Source organism: Helianthus annuus, chromosome 11 (assembly GCF_002127325.2).
Source record: "Helianthus annuus cultivar XRQ/B chromosome 11, HanXRQr2.0-SUNRISE, whole genome shotgun sequence".
In the NCBI taxonomy this organism is placed as follows: Eukaryota; Viridiplantae; Streptophyta; class Magnoliopsida; order Asterales; family Asteraceae; genus Helianthus; species Helianthus annuus.
The window spans coordinates 23,049,050-23,075,151 of record NC_035443.2 but is presented as its reverse complement, the minus strand read 5'-3'; the positions used below and the strand labels follow the sequence as shown (position 1 = coordinate 23,075,151).

General features: G+C 35.1%; 1 protein-coding gene across 1 annotated transcript; it reads left to right on the top strand.

The window, feature by feature from the left end:
• The first annotated feature begins 373 nt into the window (after positions 1–373).
• Positions 374–8,356, top strand: LOC110923990 (protein FAR1-RELATED SEQUENCE 4-like). The gene is made up of 12 exons (XM_035979816.1): positions 374–921; positions 1,227–1,485; positions 1,629–1,711; positions 1,793–1,889; positions 2,004–2,124; positions 2,285–2,336; positions 2,447–2,936; positions 6,874–6,938; positions 7,013–7,071; positions 7,219–7,549; positions 7,854–8,049; positions 8,258–8,356. The coding sequence occupies exons 1-12, from the start codon at positions 374–376 to the stop codon at positions 8,354–8,356; spliced, it is 2,400 nt and encodes a 799-aa protein (XP_035835709.1).
• The last annotated feature ends 17,746 nt before the right edge of the window (positions 8,357–26,102 follow it).

The following is a 26,102-nucleotide window of genomic DNA, read 5'->3' as shown; positions in this document are numbered from 1 at the left end:
GTATTTGTTATGTTTTTACGATCATTGGCGTTTTTCGTCTATTTGATTAGTTTTGAATTTTATTTAGTAGTATTATTACTATTTTGTTAATTTGTGGAAACATTAGTTTTGTTAATTTTGGCGTTTTCATTATGTGTTTATTATGTCTTGTTTATTTTTCAATTAATGGCGTTTTAATGTATAATGTTATTACGAGACATCACTCTGTTTTTCTGATTTTTCTGTTCCTCCCTGTGTTTTCTCAGACGAAGTCTCTTCCTCGAGTCAAAGGCATTGCCCCAGAAATGGATTACCATTTATCACCCCTGACGTCAGTGAAGAACTAAAGCCCAGAAAGGACATGCTATTATCAAGCCTTGATGATTGTTATTCAATGTATGTTAAGTATGCTAAGGAGTGTGGGTTTTCAGTCAGGAAAGGGACTACAAAGACAAACTCTAAAGGTATGTTACATATTAAGTATTTTTTGTGTATGAGAGCTGGGGTATATAAGGACAAGAAGGTTGATACGTTGGACCCCAATCAAAAAGAGCGAGTAGTGCGATCTAACTTTTCCAAGAGGACTGATTGTGGTGCACTGTTATGTGTAGAGTATGAGAATGGATTTTGGAAGGTGTATAAGTTTGTCGAGGAGCACAATCATGAACTTGTTGAACGTCCTAATAAGCATTTTCTTCCAACTAAACGGCATCTCACTCAGCTCCAGAAGCATGTTATACACAGCATATCTAAGCTGAATTTGGGTCCTGTCAAGGCGTTTAATGTTATGATGACTTGTTTTGGTGGTTTTGAAGTTGTGGGCGCAAGCAAAGTTGAATTTAAGAACTATAAGAGGCAAATAAACTTGTTCATAGGGGAATATGACGCTGATATGGTTGTGAAACATTTGAATGAAAAAAAACATTCGCAGCCTAATTTCTCGTATGATTACATCACAGACGAAGACAATCGTTTGAAGGGTCTTTTTTGGTGTGATAATCAAGCCAAACGTAATTACCACGTATTTGGTGATGTGATTTCGTTTGACGCCACGTATCGTTCCAACAAGTAATTTTTTTATAATTCAACTTCTTTGTTTTTTGGCGTTTTATTAATTTTACATTCATGGCATTTTTTTATTTTACATGCAATGGCGTTTTTTTAGCTTACATGCAATGGCGTTTTACTAGTTTACATTCAATTGCGTTTTATTATTGTTTCATTTATCATGGCGTTTTCATATGCAGATACTCTATGGTGTTTGTACCGTTCACTGGTATAGACAATCATCACTGCAATGTTACATTTGGTGCAGCATTGTTGGCGTCGGAAACTGCTGATACGTATATTTGGTTGTTAAGAGTTTTTCTTAAAGCTGTAGGTTCTAAGCCAAAACTTGTTGTCACTAACCAAGATCCAGCGATGAAGAAGGCTATTTCTGCTGTATTTGTTGACACTAGGCATCGGTTATGCATGTGGCATGTGATGCATAAACTTTCTCCGAAGGTTGTTATGCTTTTTTTACCTTTGGCGTTTTAGTATTCAATGCGTTTTAAGATACATGGCGTTTTGTACCTTGTTACTGTTTTTTAATTACGTTTTGTCTTTTGTTTTTTTATATATGTGTGGCGTTTTCGTGTTATTTATAGGTTGGTGTTAGGCTATGCAATTCCACCAATTTTAAAGAACGTATATGTGGTGTTGTGTGGACGGATATTCTCACACCTGAAGAGTTTGAATTAGAATAGGAAATGGTTATTGCAGAATTCAATTTAGAATATAATGACTGGCTATCTGATATTTTTGCACTTAGGGAATCTTGGATCCCTGCGTACTATAGAATGGAGCCTATGTCTGGTCTTATGCGAACGACATCCAGATCGGAGAGTGAGAATCATTTTTTTGGTCAAGTGTGCAATTCGAAAGCTACTCTTGTTGAGTTCATGACGCATTATGAGACTACAATAGCAGCACAGCGTCACACATATCGTAAAAATGATCATGAATCTTGATACCAACCCCAGTTGAAGAGTAGTTACAAAGTGTTGGAAGGGCAAGCTGTAGATATATATACAAAAAGTATTTTTTGTGATGTTCAAGCAGAGCTTATTGGAGTTGCGGATTGCGTAAATCAACGTTACGAAGGTCAGCCTGATGGGTTTGTTAAGTTTTATGTAAATGACTTCTAACAGCTTTGTACATCCTTATTTGAGGTAAATAATGGCGTTTTGGTATTTATGGCGTTTTTCTGTTAATGGCGTTTTATCATATGCAATGTGTTCTTTTCTTTTTTAGTTTTTTTTAGACAAACATTCTATGCATGGCGTTATAGAGATATTGTTTTTGGCGTTTTTCAGGTATTGTTCCGTAAGTCTGATTGCACATGCAGTTGCTCATGCAGACGTTTTGAACAGTTTGGTTTGCTATGTAGACATATATTCTATGTTTTGAGACTTATGGACATTAGGGAATTTCCAAAACAATACATTCTGGATAGATGGCGCAAAGAGGCCTCCCCAAACTGCTCTCCTGAATTCTCAATTAGTCGTGAATATATGACTGAGCCTGATCCTGATGTGCAAAGTATGATGCGAGATGTTATTTATTCAACCAAATACACTTTGAACCGTTTATCTGGTAATAAAGAGGAGCTATCCTTATACAAGGATCATGTTCAATCTTATATGAAGAAGGTTCAAGATATGCAGATTGTTGCTCCTCCCGCTAGTTCTAGGGACAGATTTGCCGAGATAACTGGTCAATATAAAAATGGCAAAAATCCGATGAGAGTCCATGTAGGTTATAAATCCAAAGGTTCTGGTACTCGGAAGCGCCTGAAATCTAAACAGGAGATAGCAGTTGACAAGAAGAAATCAAAGTCGAAACCCGGGGCTAAAGAAAGACAGTGTCAGAACTGCAAAGCCTATGGACACTACGCATCAACATGCAAACAGGCCGTAATTAAAAGAAGATCGAAAAGGTCTTGGAGAGCCAGTGAAGAGTAGTTTGGCGTTTTGTATTTGTCATTCTTACAGATCACATACAGTTGTCTTCGGGACAGTTTAGAGGACTTTGGCATTTTTTATTTCAATGCTAAGAACACAAACATTTCTCAGTTTGGCGTTTTTTTTTTTTTTGCATATTTTCTTTTTTCCATCTCTTTGTTCATAACATGCTACTTCGAAGTTAAATAACAAACAATATAAGATTGGGCAAGGAAATCAAACGACAAAAAAAAAAAAAAAAAAAACAATAACGCCACTAAATAAAACTTCCATAAACTTCTATTTTTTGGTCGTGCTAAACTTAATAATGTTTTGCTGAACGAAATGGATAACATTGTTAATCCTCAGTCAAGAAAGATGTGTAACAATGTTATCCATCTCGTTTAGCTAAACTTTATAGAGAACAAAAATAGAATCTCCATGAATGGCTTTATTGAAGTTTTGTGGTTTTTGTATATTTTGGCGTTTATATTGAGGTGTTGCTCATTCCATAGAGTGAAAGTTTATTGAGAAAATTTTGTATATCAAAGAAACATGGATTTGAATCTTTAATATTTTTGGCGTTTATAAGATGAATGGTGTAGAGGAAAATATAGGTTTTTGTGGTTTTGGTTTGGATTTTAGTAATTCTGAGAGTTTGTTTATATAGGAAGTTTTTGGCGCGTTTTTTAGGCGCGATTTTTATTGCAGTAAATGCTAGTAATAAAGTTACGTCGTTTTAGTACTGTTTGTTCAGCTTTATCGGTTAAAAACAAAGTTTGGCGTTTTATATCTATGGCGTTATATTATGATGAAGTGTATGTTTGTTGAGGCGGATTTTAATAGCGTGAGTTTGGCGTTTTATGTTAAGTCAAAAGATCCTTTTACCCTTAATGAAGCGCGCCAGATTAATAAAAGTGATTTTATTTATGAAAATGCCACCGTGTCATCTAGTCCATAGATTGTTTTGATCTGACGATTCATAAGCGTTCTCTCCGTTCTCACACTTTTGAGAGTTTTCTCTAAATCCCGACTCTATATATATATATATATATATATATATATATATATATATATATAATGTAAGTATCTAGGGAAAACCCATTTAATCTAGAAAACTTGGGAAACCTGAATTGTGTGGACATGATTGATCCACATCATATATTTAAAACACATGTTCAAAAGGCAATTTGGTCATTTGTTCAAGCCATCACTTCACCCTCTTCCCCATCCCATCAAGTCACCTTTATTACCCATCAACCCATCACCTTTTTAATCAAAAAAATATACTATAGACCTTCCATTTCTTTCTTCCTTCTTCATCCTCCATTCCTTTCTTCCTCAAAAACCCTAACTCCATTCCTTTCTTCCGTCTTTCATGGCCGACCCACATGACTTCGCGTCTGATGTACGTTAAGCCGTAATGTAAGTTAACCTTCCTCTATATATATATATGGGTTGGTTAACGTACAATTTGTCTTAACTGATAATGCGTACGAGATTGAATTACAACATGCGATTTTTGTAGCTCGACATACGATTTTGTTATATAAAACAACATGCAATTTTGACTGTTTTATACGCCATGCAACTGTTTTTTTATAACATGCGAGTGAACTTTATAACGTGAGGATCTTCAAATCTCGTACGCTCGTACGTTAAGGAATATTGTACAATACACTTTCTCTCTCTGTGTGTTTGTGTGTGTGTGTGTGTGTATATATCAAAAAAACATCACAAATGCCGGTTGTTGTGACCGCTAAGATTTATGAGAAACTTGATCATACAATTGTATGTTCTTATATGCTGAACTTATGCAAAAGTTGATACAACTTCTCTAATCAACGGATCAATTTTTTCATATGTATAAACTTGATGAACATCACATATTTTGATCATACACGACACCTAATTTATTCGGACATTTGAAAAGCAATTTAAGAATACCATTCTATAATTATTAAACCTTCATATTGTTTCGCTATCAACTCGTGCAAGATACAGAATTATAATCTAGTTTATTTATCTAATATAATAATTTGTAAATTGTAATGTTTCCAATTTCCGAACTTAATTCTGGTGAAAATATGTATGAAATAGGTAGTAAATTATTAAAACAAATGAAAAAAAAAAGAAAATCTTCATTATGTTTTAAGAGGTCGCAAATCTAGTAAAGAATATATAGCGATTAATTATGTTTCTGGGTATATGGAGCGATATTTTGTATTTAACAAACACTAACGTTCCAAATTTTAGGATTGGATTACGAAAAGTTGATAAATATATAAGGTTGACATATTATAAATAAATATTACCATGCATGCATGTGCCGGCCAATAAAGTCAAATCATAAAGTCAAATATGAAACCTCCTAAATCCAATCCTGACAAAGATCCTCTTTCATGTCGTATAATTATTTTTGATGCAAAATATATAGTTATTATGAAACAACAATAGAACGATTATATAAGTTCTCAAAATGGTTAATTTCTATATAAGTTTTATGGCATAGCATGGATATCATTACTGAGTTTTATGTGCCTTTCTTGTCACATTTTGGGTTATAAATAAATTGAAAGCATGTGACGAACTGTCTTTTTTTTTTAGTTTAATTAAATTTATATGATTAAAACGACATTCATCAAAATGTATAGATTTTCGTTTATATAAGACAGTTAATACAAGTACATAAAATATAGTTTTCCTAAAAGTTATCTTCAAAGAAATATAATACTTTATTTAAAATATTTAGGATGTTTATAATTTATATATATATATTATATATATATATATATATATAGGTAGAGGATCCTGTACATTAATCTAGAAGTGTGAAAAGTGTGAGAAGTGTATTATAACACTATATATAACACTATATAACACCATATAAACACCGTATAACACTATGTAACACCATATAACACTATGTAATACTATATAACATTATATAACAAATATAACACTATACATCTATCATAGACATGCTATCAGACAAAATTTAGTGTTATATTTGTTATATAATGTTATATAGTTTTACATAATGTTATATGGTGTCACATAGTGTTATACGGCGTTTATATAGTGTTATATAATGTTATATATAGTGTTATAATACACTTTTCACACTTCTGGATTAATGTACACTATCCCTACCATATATATGTATGTATATATATATATATAGAAACGGGTTCAGGAGAGAACAGTGAAAAGTGTGAGAACGGTGAGAATGGATCCTGGTCCAACACGTGGCAGGGGCCCTAATTGTTATGTGGGGGTACGATTGTCCTTTTATAGGTTCCCTCCTTATTCGCATTATAAATCTCGTTCAAATTAAAACTTCAAAGATTTATTGTTAGCTGTTACCTGCTTTGCAAGCTTTCTCAGATCTATGGCGTTTAACATGGATTCTGTTCGACAAAGTAATATTCGTTGGCGTTTTCTATTTTTCGTTTCAGCAAATCATGCAATAGATATGGCGTTTTGTTCTTTTATCATTGTTCTATGGTGTTTTTTGTATTATTTAATTTATAATGTGTTGTATGATTTTCCAAAGCGTTATTCAATTATGCAGTTTAATCTCGTTTTAGTTGATATTTAATCTATTATTCATAACTGCAATTGGAATTTTCGATATTAATTTTTATTGTCGTTTACGTTTTTGTGTATTTGTTATGTTTTTACGATCATTGGCGTTTCTCGTCTATTTGATTAGTTTTGAATTTTATTTAGTAGTATTATTACTATTTTGTTAATTTGTGGAAACATTAGTTTTGTTAATTTTGGCGTTTTCATTATGTGTTTATTATGTTTTGTTCATTTTTCAATTAATGGCGTTTTAATGTATAATGTTATTACGAGACATCACTCTATTTTTCTGATTTTTCTGTTCCTCCCTGTGTTTTCTCAGACGAAGTCTCTTCCTCGAGTCAAAGGCATTGCCCCAGAAATGGATTACCATTTATCACCCCTGACGTCAGTGAAGAACTAAAGCCCAGAAAGGACATGCTATTCTCAAGCCTTGATGATTGTTATTCAATGTATGTTAGGTATGCTAAGGAGTGTGGGTTTTCAGTCAGGAAAGGGACTACAAAGACAAACTCTAAAGGTATGTTACATATTAAGTATTTTTTGTGTATGAGAGCTGGGGTATATAAGGACAAGAAGGTTGATACGTTGGACCCCAATCAAAAAGAGCGAGTAGTGCGATCTAACTTTTCCAAGAGGACTGATTGTGGTGCACTGTTATGTGTAGAATATGAGAATGGATTTTGGAAGGTGTATAAGTTTGTCGAGGAGCACAATCATGAACTTGTTGAACGTCCTAATAAGCATTTTCTTCCAACTAAACGGCATCTCACTCAGCTCCAGAAGCATGTTATACACAGCATATCTAAGCTGAATTTGGGTCCTGTCAAGGCGTTTAATGTTATGAAGACTTGTTTTGGTGGTTTTGAAGTTGTGGGCGCAAGCAAAGTTGAATTTAAGAACTATAAGAGGCAAATAAACATGTTCATAGGGGAATATGATGCTGATATGGTTGTGAAACATTTGAATGAAAAAAAACATTCGCAGCCTAATTTCTCGTATGATTACATCACAGACGAAGACAATCGTTTGAAGGGTCTTTTTTGGTGTGATAATCAAGCCAAACGTAATTACCACGTATTTGGTGATGTGATTTCGTTTGACGCCACGTATCGTTCCAACAAGTAATTTTTTTATAATTCAACTTCTTTGTTTTTTGGCGTTTTATTAATTTTACATTCATGGCGTTTTTTTATTTTACATGCAATGGCGTTTTTTAGCTTACATGCAATGGCGTTTTACTAGTTTACATTCAATTGCGTTTTATTATTGTTTCATTTATCATGGCGTTTTCATATGCAGATACTCTATGGTGTTTGTACCGTTCACTGGTATAGACAATCATCACTGCAATGTTACATTTGGTGCAACATTGTTGGCGTCAAAAACTGCTGATACGTATATTTGGTTGTTAAGAGTTTTTCTTAAAGCTGTTGGTTCTAAGCCAAAAGTTGTTGTCACTGACCAAGATCCAGCGATGAAGAAGGCTATTTCTGCTGTATTTGTTGACACGAGGCATCGGTTATGCATGTGGCATGTGATGCATAAACTTTCTCTGACGGTTGTTATGCTTTTTTAACCTTTGGCGTTTTAGTATTCAATGCGTTTTAAGAAACATGGCGTTTTGTACCTTGTTACTGTTCTTTAATTAAGTTTTGTCTTTTGTTTTTTTTTATATATGTGTGGCGTTTTCGTGTTATTTATAGGTTGGTGTTAGGCTATGCAATTCCACCAATTTTAAAGAACGTATATGTGGTGTTGTGTGGACGGATATTCTCACACCTGAAGAATTTGAATTAGAATAGGAAATGGTTATTGCAGAATTTAATTTAGAATATAATGACTGGCTATCTGATATTTTTGCACTTAGGGAATCTTGGATCTCTGCGTACTATAGAATGGAGCCTATGTCTGGTCTTATGCGAACGACATCCAGCTCGGAGAGTGAGAATCATTTTTTTGGTCAAGTGTGCAATTCGAAAGCTACTCTTGTTGAGTTCATGACGCATTATGAGACTACATAGCAGCACAGCGTCACACATATCGTAAAAATGATCATGAATCTTGATACAAAAGACCCCAGTTGAAGAGTAGTTACAAAGTGTTGGAAGGGCAAGCTGTAGATATATATACAAAAAGTATTTTTTGTGATTTCAAGCTGAGCTTATTGGAGTTGCGGATTGCGTAAATCAACGTTACGAAGATCAGCCTAATGGGTTTGTTAAGTTTTATGTAAATGACTTCTAACAGCTTTGTACATCCTTATTTGAGGTAAATAATGGCGTTTTGGTATTTATGGCGTTTTTCTGTTAATGGCGTTTTATCATATGCAATGTGTTCTTTTCTTTTTTAGTTTTTTTTAGACAAACATACTATGCATGGCGTTATAGAGATATTGTTTTTGGCGTTTTTCAGGTATTGTTCCGTAAGTCTGATTGCACATGCAGTTGCTCATGCAGACGTTTTGAACAGTTTGGTTTGCTATGTAGACATATATTCTATGTTTTGAGACTTATGGACATTAGGGAATTTCCAAAACAATACATTCTGAATAGATGGCGCAAAGAGGCCTCCCCAAACTGCTCTCCTGAATTCTCAATTAGTCGTGAATATATGACTGAGCTTGATCCTGATGTGCAAAGTATGATGCGAGATGTTATTTATTCAACCGAATACACTTTGAACCGTTTATCTGGTAATAAAGAGGAGCTATCCTTATACAAGGATCATGTTCAATCTTATATGAAGAAGGTTCAAGATATGCAGATTGTTGCTCCTCCCGCTAGTTCTAGGGACAGATTTGCCGAGATAACTGGTCAATATAAAAATGGCAAAAATCCGATAAGAGTCCATGTAGGTTATAAATCCAAAGGTTCTGGTACTCGGAAGCGCCTGAAATCTAAACAGGAGATAGCAGTTGACAAGAAGAAATCAAAGTCGAAACCCGGGGCTAAAGAAAGACAGTGTCAGAACTGCAAAGCCTATGGACACTACGCATCAACATGCAAACAGGCCGTAATTAAAAGAAGATCGAAAAGGTCTTGGAGAGCCAGTGAAGAGTAGTTTGGCGTTTTGTATTTGTCATTCTTACAGATCACATACAGTTGTCTTCGGGACAGTTTAGAGGACTTTGGCGTTTTTTTATTTCAATGCTAAGAACACAAACATTTCTCAGTTTGGCGTTTTTTTTTTTTTTTGCATATTTTCTTTTTTCCATCTCTTTGTTCATAACATGCTACTTCGAAGTTAAATAACAAAAAATATAAGATTGGGCAAGGAAATCAAACGACAAAAAAAAAAAAAAAAAAAAACAATAACGCCACTAAATAAAACTTCCATAAACTTCTATTTTTTGGTCGTGCTAAACTTAATAATGTTTTGCTGAACGAAATGGATAACATTGTTAATCCTCAGTCAAGAAAGATGTGTAACAATTTTATCCATCTCGTTTAGCTAAACTTTATAGAGAACAAAAACAGAATCTCCATGAATGGCTTTATTGAAGTTTTGTGGTTTTTGTATATTTTGGCGTTTATATTGAGGATGTTGCTCATTCCATAGAGTGAAAGTTTATTGAGAAAATTTTGTATATCAAAGAAACATGGATTTGAATCTTTAATATTTTTGGCGTTTATAAGATGAATGGTGTAGAGGAAAATATAGGTTTTTGTGGTTTTGGTTTGGATTTTAGTAATTCTGAGAGTGTGTTTATATAGGAAGTTTTTGGCGCGTTTTTTAGGCGCGATTTTTATTGCAGTGAATGCTAGTAATAAAGTTACGTCGTTTTAGTACTGTTTGTTCAGCTTTATCGGTTAAAAACAAAGTTTGGCGTTTTATTTCTATGGCGTTATATTATGATGAAGTGTATGTGTGTTGAGGCGGATTTTAATAGCGTGAGTTTGGCGTTTTATGTTAAGTCAAAAGACCCTTTTACCCTTAATGAAGCGCGCCAGATTAATAAAAGTGATTTTATTTATGAAAATGCCACCGCGTCATCTAGTCCATAGATTGTTTTGATCTGACGATTCATAAGCGTTCTCTCCGTTCTCACACTTTTGAGAGTTTTCTCTAAATCCCGACACTATATATATATATATATATATAATGTAAGTATCTAGGGAAAACCCATTTAATCTAGAAAACTTGGGAAACCTGAATTGTGTGGACATGATTGATCCACATCATATATTTAAAACACATGTTCAAAAGGCAATTTGGTCATTTGTTCAAGCCATCACTTCACCCTCTTCCCCATCCCATCAAGTCACCTTTATTACCCATCAACCCATCACCTTTTTAATCAAAAAAATATACTGTAGACCTTCCATTTCTTTCTTCCTTCTTCATCCTCCATTCCTTTCTTCCTCAAAAACCCTAACTCCATTCCTTTCTTCCGTCTTTCATGGCCGACCCACATGACTTCGCGTCTGATCTTCAGGCTTATTCTCCTAGCCGTGTATTCCGAAACAACTTCATCGGTGATGAATCACCGGTGGTTTACTTCCAGCAGGCTTCATCTTCTTCAGGTATGTGAATGAATCAAAATTCTGTTCTTCTTTTTTTAGGGGACAATTATGTTTTTTTTTGTTCTTGTTCTTTTTTTTTGGAGTCAATCATCTTTCTGGGTAATCATCTTCTTTTGGTTCCTGTTCTTCTTAGTCAATCATGAATACCCTGCCATTTACATGTTTGTTGGTGTGGTTGGAAGGATAAATTTGTTCTTTTTTACCAGACAATTGTGTTTTCTTTTCCAAGTAGTGTTAAATGTTTTTTTTTTTTTGGTTTTTTTTGCGGATTAGATGATTTGTTCTAGATCCTTTTGTTTAACTTATTTGAAGTTTTTTTCACATTTTTTAATATCTTGCACAACTAGGCAACCAATTTGTATTTTCCTTTTGTTTTGCTGGTGTTTGAAAGCCATGACTATACAAGTTTATGATTTATGGTATAATCAGGTCTTGGACATATCTGATGGGAAATTGAAGGCTGTGTTTTGGGCTGATGAGATCGCCAAGCTAAACTACAAGGCTTTTGGCGATGTGTTAGCGTTCGATGCTACTTACCAGACAAACAAGTTAGTAGCTATATTACACCTAATATATGGAACATGTTGTACATGTGTTACACATGTAGCTCTTATGTTACAACCTTTTCTGTTATCTTAAAACAATTTGTAACATGTGTTACAGATCTGCCTTTTTTTTAATTTCTGACAGTTGTACATGTGTTACATATGTAGCCCTTATGCTAAGAGGTTTTGGAAAAAAGATAAATTCATTGTTACTTCAAATCGATAGGCAATTCTAAGATGTGTTACACATGTTACAATTGTCCATTGTTTTGAAGTAACAATAAGCATTCTAAACAATAGGCAGTTGTAACATGTGTTACACAAGTAGCTCTTGTGTTACAATCTTTCCTAACAAACGTAAGACGTATTACATGTGTTACACATCTAACTATTAAGATAAATGGTTGTGAAAAAAGATATATTTACTGTTACTTCAAAACAAGAAGGAATTGTAACATGTGTTACATATCTGCAATTTTTACATTTCTGACACATGTACATGTGTTACACATATGGGCCTTATAGCAGGGGGTTTGGGAAAAAATATAAATTCATTGTTAACGATAGGGGATTTTAAGATGTGTTACACATGTTAGAATTGTCTATTATTTTGAAGTAGCAATAGGCATTCTAACATGTATCTGCATAATGTTGCGAAAAAAGATTCCTTCATTGTTACTTCAAAACAATAGGCAGTTGTAACATGTGTTAGACATGTAGCTCTTATGTTACAATCTTTCCTAACAAACGTAAGGCGTATTACATGTGTTACACATCTGACTATTAAGTAAGATAAATGGTTGTGAAAAAAGATATCTTTACTGTTACTTCAAAACAATAAGCAATTGTAACATGTGTTACAGATCTGCATTTTTTAAATTTCTGACACATATAGGCCTTATGCTAGGGGGTTTGGGAAAAAAGATAAATTCATTGTTAACGATAGGGAATTCTAAGATATGTTACACGTGTTAGAATTGTCTTTTGTTTTGAAGTAACAATAGGCATTCTAACAGGTATCTGCATAATGTTGCGAAAAAAGATTCCTTCATTGTTACTTCGAAACATTAGGTAGTTGTAACATGTGTTACACATCTTAAAATTGTTTATCTTTTTCAAATAACAACAGGCATTCTGACATGTATCTGCATAATGTTAAGGGTTGGATTAAGAATATGCATTTTATTTTGAGTTCTGACACCTGTTACATGTGTTACACCGACATGTAACATGATTTTATGCTAACCGCCCACCCTTTTTTTCCCAGGTACAACATGATTTTTGTACCATTCACTGGTGTAGACATCCACATGCATTGTGTGACCTTTGGTGCTGGGTTGCTTTTAAATGAGACTGTTGAATCTTATAAATGGGTACTCCAAGCATTCCTGAAAGCACATGGGACTGAACCCCGGTTGATCTTAAGCACATGAGTGTCACATATTACAATTGAAATAAAATGTTAACATGTGTTCATTACACTTATGTAACATGTTTCAATGAATATCACATGTTCCAATTGAAATAACATGTTAAGATTCGTATATATTTGCCTTGTTTTTATTTACTACATCGTATGTAACACATGATACTTACATGTTCAACCATGTGCTGCATATACTTACGTAAGATGTGTAACACATGTTACAATTGCTTATTGCTTTGAAGTAACAGTAAAGTTATGTACCTTGTTTTCTACTTCATCCTGTGTAACACACGTTACACTTGTTAATGAGTATCACATGTTACAATTGAAACAATATGTTGACCACCCAATGCTCGTCTACTACTTGCTTACAATTAGTAATGAATAAAACATGTTAACTAGTAACACATGCTTAACATTGTGTTGGCCAATTTGATAACTGATAACTGGTAACCAAATACATTTCCCACCATAACTATTGAACATCCAGACACTAACATATTACAGACAAGACCAGAATGGTCATATTGTATTTTGGGTTATGGCTGTAATTTAAAACAAAAAAATTCGTGGTGACTAGGATAGTTACAAAAACCACCACGTATATATCACCAGCCAGTTGACTTCTTATAAACAAAAGTTGTGGTACCCAAGATAACTATAAAAGCCACCATAGATGTTCACCACAAAAACCGTAGAAAAGACCACACTACCCTAGTCAGCGCGCCCCCCTAAATGAGGCGGCTTCTATCTTGCCTTTCAAAGTATTAGAGGGTGACAACAGAATATGAGTGGCATACTTCATCCGCAACTTTCTCACCTCCTTCATTTTCCTGCTCCCATTTGTACTAAACCCAGCTTCAAATGGTTCATGCACCCCCCTGAACTTTTCCATGTGCCTCATTAAGAAGATACCACAGTCTGTACCGTTCCCACTCGTGGCCCAATCAAGCTTCTTCATCTTGATTTCCAAACCCTTGATCACCGAACTCCTTGGATGGTTTACCTCCTCCAGGTAACGTACAAACATCTTCTTCTGGTAACATAGAACAAAGATCACACTGAGATGGTATACCATGTTACACACAATCTGATGAATATTGGCATTTTATAGTGTACTTACATATTTGTACGGTACTGACTTGTTGATGTAAACATCACTATCCTGTGAAGATGAAGTAACACATATTAGCATGCCTATTGTTTTGAAGTAACAATGAATTTATCTTATTTCCCAAACCCCTTGGCATAAGGGCTACATGTGTAACACATGTACATGTGTCAGAAATTTAAAAATTGCAGATCTGTAACACTTGTAACACATGTTATAATTGCTTATTGTTTTGAAGTAACAGTAAAGATATCTTTGTTCACAAGCATTTATCTTAATGGCTATATGTGTTACACATGTTACAAGTGCCTCTTTTCTGAAGTAACAATGAAGGAATCTTTTTGACAATTCTATTGTTACTTCAAAACTATTGTCAATAAGCAATTGTAACACATGTTACAATTGCTTATTGTTTTGAAGTAACAGTAAAGATATCTTTGTTCACAAGCATTTATCTTAATGGCTACATGTGTAACATATGTTACAAGTGCCTGTTTTTTTGAAGTAACAATGAAGGAATATTTTTGACAAGCCTATTGTTACTTCAAAACCATAGACAATAAGCAATTGTAACAAATGTAACACATGTTACAATTGCTTATTGTTTTGAAGTAACAGTAAAGATATCTTTGTTCACAAGCATTTATCTTAATGGCTACATGTGTAACACATGTTACAAGTGCCTATTTTTTTGAAGTAACAATGAAGGAATCTTTTTGACAATTCTATTGTTACTTCAAAACAATAGACAATAAGCAATTGTAACATGTGTTACATGTGTTACTCACATGCAGCGACCATGTAAATCAACAAGGGTAAACAAGACGTACCAGACGTGCTTTCACTCCTCGTGCGGACATCCGGTGTTTGAGCTTCCTCATCAATAACTATCAATGGCAACATGTGTTACATTCTTGTTGTTAGACCCCTAAATACACTGCCAATTATATGAACGCGTACCTGTCTTGTTTTCACTCCCAATCTACTCTCACTCAAAAAAAAAAACCAAGACATTCGAAAACACATATTTCTACTCTCATTCAAAACAAGTAACACTTTCTACTCTCATTCAAGAAAACACATATTTCTACTCTCATTCAAAACAACTAACAATCTTGTCTGTTCCGTCAATCATCGGAAACACCTACTGATCGATGAACAGTTGACTATTCCGTCAACATTTATCGCATAAAAAATCATCACCGATTGATGAAAAATCATCACCGATCAAAACACCTACCGATCGGAAAAAAAACGCAATAGCTAGATTTCCGGCAACATTTATCGGATTAAAAATCGATTGAAACTTACTTGCCTCTGCACTTGGTTCTTGATTTCTTCCATTTCCGGCGACTTTTGCCGGATGATAACAACCGAAATGTTGCTCCCATATCTAGGGTTTCCAATCAAACGAAAATCACTGTCGGTTTTTTCTTGTTTCGCGATTCACCGTAGCACTTTCTTCTTCTTCTCCGGTGACAGTCTCTTATCTGGTGCCACTTTCTTCTCTGGTGCCACTTTCTTCTCCGGTGGGATTGGGAGTTATGATGGTTGAGAGAGAATGACATTTTAGGTACAAAAGAAAATGGAGTGTTTGAATTTTTGGGTTTGGTTTTGATGGCTTCTTTCTTGATCTTCGCGCACCTCCTTCTCTTCCCATGCAGGTCAAATCACAAATATTATAATATATATAATGTACTAATATTATGGTTAATTTTACCTATATACCCTTCAAGTACTCTTGTTGACATCATCATTGTATTTAATTTAATTCAAAAAAGCTTCAAAATTTATGAGCCATTGGATGATCTTGATCAATGGTTATAGATTGGGTTTCTTAGGTTTTCTTAGCACAAATAAGTTTTCTATATATCCTTTTCCTATATATATATATATATATATATATATAGTTTTAGAATCCTGTAAAAAGATGAAATTTGTGAGAAGTATAAGAAAGAATATGATGTGGATACATGTCATTACTTGATTTATTATAACCTTTTAAAAATTGCACTATAATAACGAGTGTTTTTTTATCTTTAATATGAGTACCATATTGTTATACTTATATAGAGAAAAAAATTACGTTTCAATCGGATGTTTTAGTCCATGGTGTTTTGTCTATCTTGTTTTAACTGTATAGTGATTCAAGGTGTTATGTTTTACAGTAAAACACCATGAACGTATATAAGACACCATAATATTGCAAATACCATTTACATTCAATCTCGTTTTCCATGCTGTTTTATTTTAGGAATTCAAAACAATTATGGTGTCTTGTAAAAGGAAAAAGTTAGCACTTGAATTTAATGATATTTTTATTGCTAATAGAATGGCGTCTTTGTATACTTGTATGGTGTCTTGTTTTCTATGGCATTTTATTCTAGTTTCATGGTGTTTCTATATAAGAAAATGGTAGTTTGCTGAATTCAGTTGTATTTGCAATGTTATGATGTCTTATATACGTTCATGGTGTTTTACTGTAAGTAGTTTTATGAATTCAATGGTATTTGCAATGTTATGGTGTCTGATATATGTTCATAGTGTTTTACTATAAAACACAACGCCTTGAATCGCTATACAATTAATACAACATAGAAAAACACTATCGACTAAAGCATTCAATCGAAGCGTAACTTTTTTCTCTAAATAAGTATAGCAATATGGTACTCATATTAAAGATAAAAAAACACTCGTTATTATGGTGTAATTTTTCAAAAAAAAAAAGTTATGTATAAAAAAGTTATTGACATTTAAAAAAGACGGGGGAACTTGCATGTGCATTGCATGTGGGTTTTGAATTTAAAAATATTAAATTTACCTTTTTACCCTTAATATAGAAAATTAATTATTTTAATGATAAACACTATTTACAATTTTGCCATTATAATCTCAACCATTAGATTATAGATCAAAGGGTGCAGATTCCTTCCTACACTTCTCACAAAACACACCAATTTTACAATAACTCTACCCTATATATATATATATATATATATATATATATATATATATATATATATATATATATATATATATATAGGGTTAGGTTCATTTGTGAACAAGCCCCTTGATAATGAACTGTGTGAATATATAGGAAATAGTAAAATGAGAACCACCTTGAGTTGTGAGAAGAACTAGGTCTTCAAAAAGGTTTTTCAATAAAAAATCTCAAAAATCATTAAAAAAGTAACTTGTTCTAGAGAAAAAAAAACGTCGCACGCAAAAATTTACATTGGATGTAATTACATCACTGTAAACAAAATTTACATCAGGCGTAAACAAATTTTACATCAAGCGTGTAAGGCCTCGCTTTTTTTAACTTTCCTTATTTAGAAAGTTTGTCTTTTATTCTATTTATGGAAACTTGTATTCTCTTGTAATCGTACTTCATTCCAATCATTGTAATCCGAAGATTTGATCGTAATAAAACTTGAATCATTTACATAAATTATACATGCTCGTTCTACATTCATCTTATATACATGCTTGTTACACATTCGTCTCTCACGCAAACTTATACTTATTTTACATACAAATAGTTGTAAATACGTGTTTTAATATTATTTATACGTGTAAATACTTAATCATGCATTCATAATACTCGATTTATGGTGTCATACGTACTTTATACTTAATAACATGCTAAACATACAAGTTATAACCTAAATTAATTAAAACATCAAAGTATAGGGGCTGTTTTGTAAAAAAAATGAAGTTCTCCCCGGGCAACATGCGTCGCGGCACGCGGCAGCCCACACCCACCTCCTCCGCGTACCGCAGAGGGTATCGATCCGCAGCCAGCTTGTTCTTACACGCGGGTTGGCTAGTTTTTCACCTAATTTTCTCACCCAATTACCTTTAAACCTCATTTCACCTAATTTTTGTCCCACATCGCTTAGAAAACAAAACCTAACGGAGTATCTCCCTTATAAAAGAAGGTAAAGAAAATGTACAAAGTGAATCAGTTTATACTTGCATATTTAGCCATATGGTTAAATTAAATGGCAATTATGACCCTTAGTCTATGAAGAAATTCATTTTTAAGAGCTTTTTAAGTAGTAAATTTTGCGGTTCTTTTTTAGTTCGAGCTAGATCGAGCCGAGCCGAGCTAGCTCAAGTTCTAATCGAGTCGAGCTCGAGCCTCAAATCTCAGCTCGATCTAAAATTCGAGCTCGAACCGAGTTCGAGCCGAGCTCGAACTGGGTCTAGCTCGGCTCGTTTACAACCTTACAAGTAATAAAGTTGATGTTATTTACGTAAACGCCACTACGCCCTTCTAATCCATAGATTGTTTTATCCAACGGATGAGGGGAGTTCTGTCACACCCTGGCTTTTGCAGAAGCGTGGATTATTTTGGTGTGACTTCTTAATACCATAGCAATAATCATAACAATGCTATATGAAGATAAAACACAAGATGTTCATCCATTCATTAAGTTTAATAATACCATAACATCAATGTTTGAAAATGTCGACACTTAAGATAAGTTACAAACCATACTTGTTTTAAACGTGTTCATAAGACACCACAAAAGACTTTAAATAAAACGAGGTTTGGAGACATGTGACCCGTCCAGGAAAGGGTTACACCTCCCAAACCCTACGGCCCTGGATGAAATCTTTATTAGTACACAGCTTGACACCCATGCAGACACTTGCCAGATCCCTTAGTTTCCTGAAATACATGTAGTTTGAAAAATCAACAAAAGTTGAGCGAGTTCATGTGTAAGTGAATATGTATAAACCTTTGAAATATGTCTGTGTGAAAGTCCCTGGTATGTAGCAATTAAGGAAAAAGAGATCACCAATGGGTTGCAAAGCCACTGGTATGTGTGAAGTATACGGGAAAACTCAAACCTAGCGGAGTTGCACCGGGCTTCCGGCTGTAAGACACAGTCACCACTATGGGCCGCCCCGGCCTCATGGGTGTGGGCTCGCTACACCCAAATAGATCTATCACTCATGTCCCTCGGTCCTACGACGAGGATTAATGGCCTTAAGTTTCGCGCCCATCACTCACATGATCTAAGTAGTATGCCCTCCTTAAGCTAACCATACCATGTATAAAAATGTCCGTAATAATTGTAACATGTATTTCACCCCCGAAGTTGTAAAACTGAAAACAGTTAAAAGAAAAGGGGGAGCATGAACTTACAGTAGTGCGTCTCCTGAATCATATCGTCAACTCAAACTTGGTCCGCTACACGACAACCTACAACGTACTATTGTCTATTAGACGAATAGGCCGTGCCTTGCTTTTGTATTTTCGGGTTTGAGTTACGTTACTTTGTTATTATTCCAAGTCATAACTTCTTGTTAAAATAATAATAATTATTTTAACTTAAGTTTTATTTTTAGGGTTTTGGAATAATACTTAGGCAACTATTTCGTATTCATACTTCTCAAGTATTTTATAAGTGTATTTCCTTCCCAATGATGGGGGTATTTATACATGTATTCTGGTGGTTCCGAAAATAATATATTTTTAAGTTCCACTTAGAAAAATATATTTACCCATTTGTCGAAATAAGGTAGTCCCAAAATATATATTTTTTTCCCAAAAATAATATACTTTCATTCTTTGTATCAAAATAATATTTACCCAAAATATATTCGTAAAAGTATTTTCCGGAATTATGAATGTGACGGTATTTTGCTAAGTTACATTATTTTGCCCTAAATAATATAACTAGTTCACAAAATAAACAAATAATCACACAACCGTTTTAGTATAAGATATATATTCTAAATATATATTTATCCATTTTTATTTAAGAAGATCAACCTCCGACACTTGTATTTTGTTACAAAAATCATGGCTAAGTTTATATTCGAAACACAAGTTATAAAATATACTTGTAACACTTGTTTAGAAAAATATTTTCTAAGTGTTGGAATTTTTAGAAAATTTCGCCAGAGTTTCCTTTGTAAACGGTGGTGTCCATGCTTATTAGCATATCATTTTCTTTTCAAAAATTCATTCAATAAATCACAACGTATTATCAAACAACATTACACTAACCATGTGCAAAAACAATGCACTTTACATAATAACATGAACTTGGTTTTTAGTAAAAAACGCGTAGTAACTTAGTGGGGTGTTTAGTGGGTTTAGTTACCTTCCAAAGTGTAACTATTTCTTTAAAAACCATTTTCTTACAAAAGTTTAGTGTTTACAACTTGTAAACAATTTTTACAAAAATAAAACCTTTGGATTCTTCTTGTAAATACAAGGTTTTTACACTTATTTCATTTCCAAAAATGTGTAAGTGTATGTAAAAGTCATAATCTTTTAAAAATCGATTTTTAAACTTGGTTTATTTTAGAAAAGTCTTTTGTAGAACTCGGATCTACATGATCATCACTTACTTTGTTCACCAATATTTCAAGAAAAATTATTTTCTTCCAAGTTCATGCTTAGACTTAGAAGATGATTATTTCAAGTTTCACATAATCACCTTCTTAGTTTTGTTAAATCATGTTTCTATACATCATTTAACAATCTCAATATGGTGATTAACATCACACAACCAAGAATCATCATACAATCAACAACATGTTCACTACAACATCCTACTACAACATTTCATCATGTAATCTTTTATGTTCATGTTTCTTGTTTAACCCTTTTAGTGTTCTTGTTCTTTAGTGTTTTAAACATATCTATCATACTACAACTTTTAATCATAAAAACAAGATGAACAAGAGTTTAACAAGGACTTACTACTAGCACAAAGGCTAGGGATGATCTCTAGTGAAAAGATGAAGAAGATGATGGTGAAAAGCAAGAAATAAAGCTCCTTGAAGTTCCACAAGTTGCAAGCTTCCTTGAATCACCTTCTAGTCTTGAATGAAGCTCAAAAATGGATGAAGATGGTTGTGATATGGTGGAGGTGGTGGCGGTTGTAGTGTGGCCGAGAGAAAGAGGGAGAGATGAGTGAGAGTGGGTGTAATCTTATGAGAGATATGAAAGGATGTTGGCCATACTTATAATGATCCTTCACTATATTTTGTTCAAAACAATAAGAAACAATCCAATAAAATATTGAGATATAATCTAGGAAGTAAGGTGGTAAAATATGGTGGGTCCCTTGGGTGACCGAAATCGGGTATGGGGGTGGATGTAAATTTTTGATGATAGTTGGTAATGATAAGTTAGAATCCAAGTATATACTTACATATGTTAGTTAGTTGATATTATTGGGTGTTATGGTGTTCGGGGATCATGACTAGCCAAGAAATAATTAAACAATATGTTTGGCAAAAATTTGGTGTCCTGGGTAGTGTCCGGTTGTCCGGTTACACCGTTCCGTTAAAGTGTTTAATTATACCGTAAAGTGTCTTTTATATACCTTTTTGTGTCACAATTAATTCCCGGCACTTAGGAAAGCATACAGGACCATTCTGCCAATATTTTTGGCACATTACTAGCATATTAAATGCTGAATTTTTGCTGAAAATACAGAATTCTACACTTAAAGTGTGTTTTAGGCACTTCCCGGCACTTTAACTATCACCTAGTGACGCAGTTTTATGGTCCTTACTTCCCTACACTCCATACTAGTATAATATCCTGTCCCTGGCTCATACTGGCCTCAAAACATACTCTGTCCATGTGCTGGCGTTGTCAACATGTTTCTGAATTATTCGTTCAGTATGCTAACTGTGCTTTGTGCATCAAGTATGTCACTAAAGTTTGTGTGTAATAAATGGAGTGACTGTATGCAATATGATGCATATGTATGTATGATGCATAATTCATAAAGTAGTTTAAGCCGTCAGTTGAAATCAAGCACAGTCATTAAGCATATAATTAAAATTAATTAATTGTATAGTACCTGTAATTGTAAGGGTTGTCACATTCTCCCCCTGTTAGAAAAATTTCGTCCCGAAATTTTAGTTCTGCTACAAGATGCAGGGGTCTTGGGGAATAAATGTGGGTATTTCTCTTTCATACGATCCTCACGTTCCCATGTAAATTCTGGGCCGTGTCGTGCATTCCATCGAACCTTGACGAGTTTGACACTACTCCTGCGTGTTTTATTAACCTTCCAATCCGTAACCTCAACTGGTTCTTCAATAAAGTGGAGTGTGTCGTCAACATGGATTTCGTCGGTAGGAAAAACCACTGTCTCTTGAGTTGGGCTCTTTTTCAGATTAGATACGTGAAATGTATTGTGAACGCCATTAAGTTTAGCAGGTAAGTCCAACTTGTATGCTACGAGACCTATTCGTTCCAGAATTCTGAATGGACCAATGTATCTGGGGTTGAACTTCCCACGCTTCCCGAAGTGTGCCACACCCTTCCAGGGTGAAACTTTCAACAAAACCATGTCTCCCACCTCAAATTCCAGAGGTTTTCTTCTACGGTCCGCATAACACTTTTGTCGATCACGAGCCGCTTTGATGCATTCTCGGATTTGCATAATCTTGTCTGTTGTTTCTTGAACCCATTCCGGGCCAACAAGCTATCTATCACCCGCGTCTGCCCAGCATAGGGGTGATCGACACTTATTCCCACAGAGAGCTTCGAACAGTGCGGCTTGAATGCTTGCATGATAACTGTTGTTGTATGAAAATTCGACCAATGGTAGGTGAGTGTCCCAACTCCCTCCTAAATCCATTACGCAAGCTCGCAACATGTCTTCCAACGTTTGAATCGACCGTTCACTCTGTCCGTCTGTTTGCGGGTGAAACGCAGTACTCAAATTTAACTAAGAACCAAATGCTTCTTGAAAACATCTTCTGGCGTCGAGGGAATTGCACGTATAGAGATTCAAAAAAGAATCAACCTGATTGCCAAATCCTTGACACGAAGCGTCCATCTCTATCCGAGATAACTGAGAGAGGCACTCCATGACGTGCAACAATCTCTCGCATGTATATTTCAGCAAGTTTACTCGTGTTGTCTTTTTCCTTGATTGGCAAAAAGTGCGCAGATTTCGTTAAACGGTCTACTATCACCCAAATCATATCGTGGCCCTTGGGCGTCCTTGGTAATTTTGTTATGAAGTCCATTGAAATCTGTTCCCATTTCCATTTGGGTATTTCAGGTTGCTGCAGAAGACCTGAAGGCTTCTGGTACTCGGCTTTCACCTTGGCGCAAGTCAAACATTTACCAACGTATATCGCAACATCGCCTTTCATTCTTGGCCACCAATAAAAATCCTTGAGATCTTGGTGCATCTTATCTGCTCCTGGATGAATCGAGTACCGTGACTTGTGAGCCTCATCAAAAATAACATTCTGCAAGCCACCAAACGAAGGAACCCAAATTCGTTTCATGAAGCACAAAGTTCCTTCCCCGTTTGGTACCAACTGCTTCTCCATCCCACGGAGATACTCATCCTCAGTATTCCTTTCTTTGAGTGCTTCTCTCTGCGCGGCACGAATGCGCAATGAGAGGTCTGTCTGGACGATCATTTCTAAAGCCCTAACCCTTATGGGCTTGATCCTTTCTTTCCGACTTAGGGCATCGGCGACCACATTCGCTTTCCCTGGGTGATACTTGATCTCACAATCATAATCATTCAACAGCTCCACCCAGCGTCTTTGCCTCATGTTAAGCTCCTTTTGATCGAAAATATGTTGCAGGCTCTTGTGATCAGTATATATTGTACACCGCGTGCCGTACAAATAGTGTCGCCAGATTTTCAATGCAAACACTACAGTGCCTAACTCCAAGTCATGCCTGGTGTAGTTCTTCTCATGGACTTTTAACTGGCGAGAAGCATATGCTATAACCTTCTGCCTTTGCATTAATACACATCCCAAACCTTGACGCGAGGCGTCGCAATATACCACGAAGTCGTCCGTTCCTTTAGGTAGCGATAAGATCGGTGCGTCGCAAAGTTTGTTCTTCAACAACCAAAATGCTTCTTCTTGTTTGTCTCCCCAATCAAACTTCTTGTCTTTCTGCGTAAGGGAGGTCAAAGGTTGAGCGATTTTTGAGAAATCCTCAATGAACCTGCGATAATACCCAGCCAAACCTAAGAATTATCAAATCTCGGTTGGCGTCTTTGGAGTTTCCCAGTTCTTGATCGCCTCGATCTTTGTGGGATCCACATGAATTCCATATCCATTAACTACATGACCAAGAAACTGAACTTCGTGTAACCAGAACTCACACTTCAAGAACTTTGCGTATAACTTCTCCTTCTTAAGCAGCTCTAAGATGGCTCTTAGATGATGCTCATGTTCTTCTTTTGTCTTTGAGTAAATCAAGATGTCGTCAATGAACACAATTACGAACTTATCGAGGTACGGCTTACAAACTCTGTTCATCAAATCCATGAATACAGCTGGCGCGTTCGTCTGTCCAAACGGTATAACCAGGAACTCGTAATGTCCATAACGAGTCCTAAAAGCAGTCTTGGGAATACTTTCCTCTTGTATTCTCAACTGGTGATAACCCGATCTTAGATCGATCTTTGAGTAAAAACTTGTTAGTGCACTACGTCTATTGACTTCGTCTTGTATCATGTAATAGATTAGGATAGGTTAGAATGTCCTGTGCACGAGGTTCGAGAAACGATATGTAGTGAATTAGCATGTAGGTCCGCTTATATGGACATTGTCCATATAAGCGAACGACACTCATCACACAGGTTCGCTTTTAGGACAGTCCACATAAGCGAACCTTCACCACTATATATAGTGCATGTGTTAGTTCATTTGGCACGGACCTGATTGTGTAACGAAGTGCTGCCAAATTGCTTCCAGGTTGTAAACATTTTCAAGATCAATAAAGAGAAGCATTATATTTAGTTTGAGCGTCTGATTCACTGATTCCACCTTTGAATTAGATAAACGACTCTTCTGATCGACTCATTCAGGGTCAACGACGATCCAACAAGTGGTATCAGAGCTCCGGAGGAAGAGTTTAGCTCAAATTGGATCTGTTTTCTGTCTTCTACACCTTCTTTTTAGATTTGGACAAGATTTCACGGTTAAATTTGGACAAATTTTTCACAGAATGTGTGTTAGTGACTAATAACAAACCCTTGAAAGTTTCACATCATAATTCAAACTAAAAATGGACAAAATGGACCAAATATGCTTCGATTGGAGATTCGCTCTTTTGGACAGTTGATAGGTCCGCTAGTATGTTAACATAGGTCCGCTTGAAATTCAAAAGAGATTCGCTCGAAATAACCTCTTTGGTTCGCTTTTCAGACAAATTCACTGTTAGATTCGCTCGAGCAAACATATTCAGGTCCGCTTGAACGAACAATCACAGGTCCGCTCGAACGAACAATCACAGGTCCGCTCGAACGAATATTCACAGGTCCGCTCGAACGGACATCAACTGGTTCGCTCATCCGGAAACAACAAGGTTCGCTTATTCGGTCCATAGGAGATTCGCTTATTCGGTCCAATAGGAGATTCGCTTATTTGGATAAATAAGAGATCCGCTTATTCGATCAACTTGATTGGTTCGCTTATTCGGTCAACTTGTTTGGTCCGCTCATTTGTCAAAGTGATCCGCTTATTTGTTCAATCTGGTTTTGCTCATTAGTGTAATCTGATTTCGCTCAAGTATTTCCAGATTTCAAGACATGGGTAATGATGATCATGATGCCTGGTGGCGAAGAGACTATGCAAGATGGGAAATTAGAAAGTTGAATGACCCATTTCAAGAAGCCAAAAGAGCCAACAGATGGAATGAAGAGTTAGAGTGTTACATGGATCCACTGGGAAATCCAGTAGTTGATCCGTCAAAAGTGGATTTTGATGCAGTAACCAATTTGTTTCCAAGTGAGGGAACTTTCAACACACGAAGGTTATCTGATAAAGAGTATTTGCCGGATTTGGAGAAAAAGATAAGAGAAGTTTGTTTAGCAAGTCTACCGAAGGTGGTAGAATTCAAAAAGAGAACAGAAGAAAGGGTGAAAAAGATGGTTGAAGATATAAAAAAGGAAGCTTTTGGAGAAGTCAAAG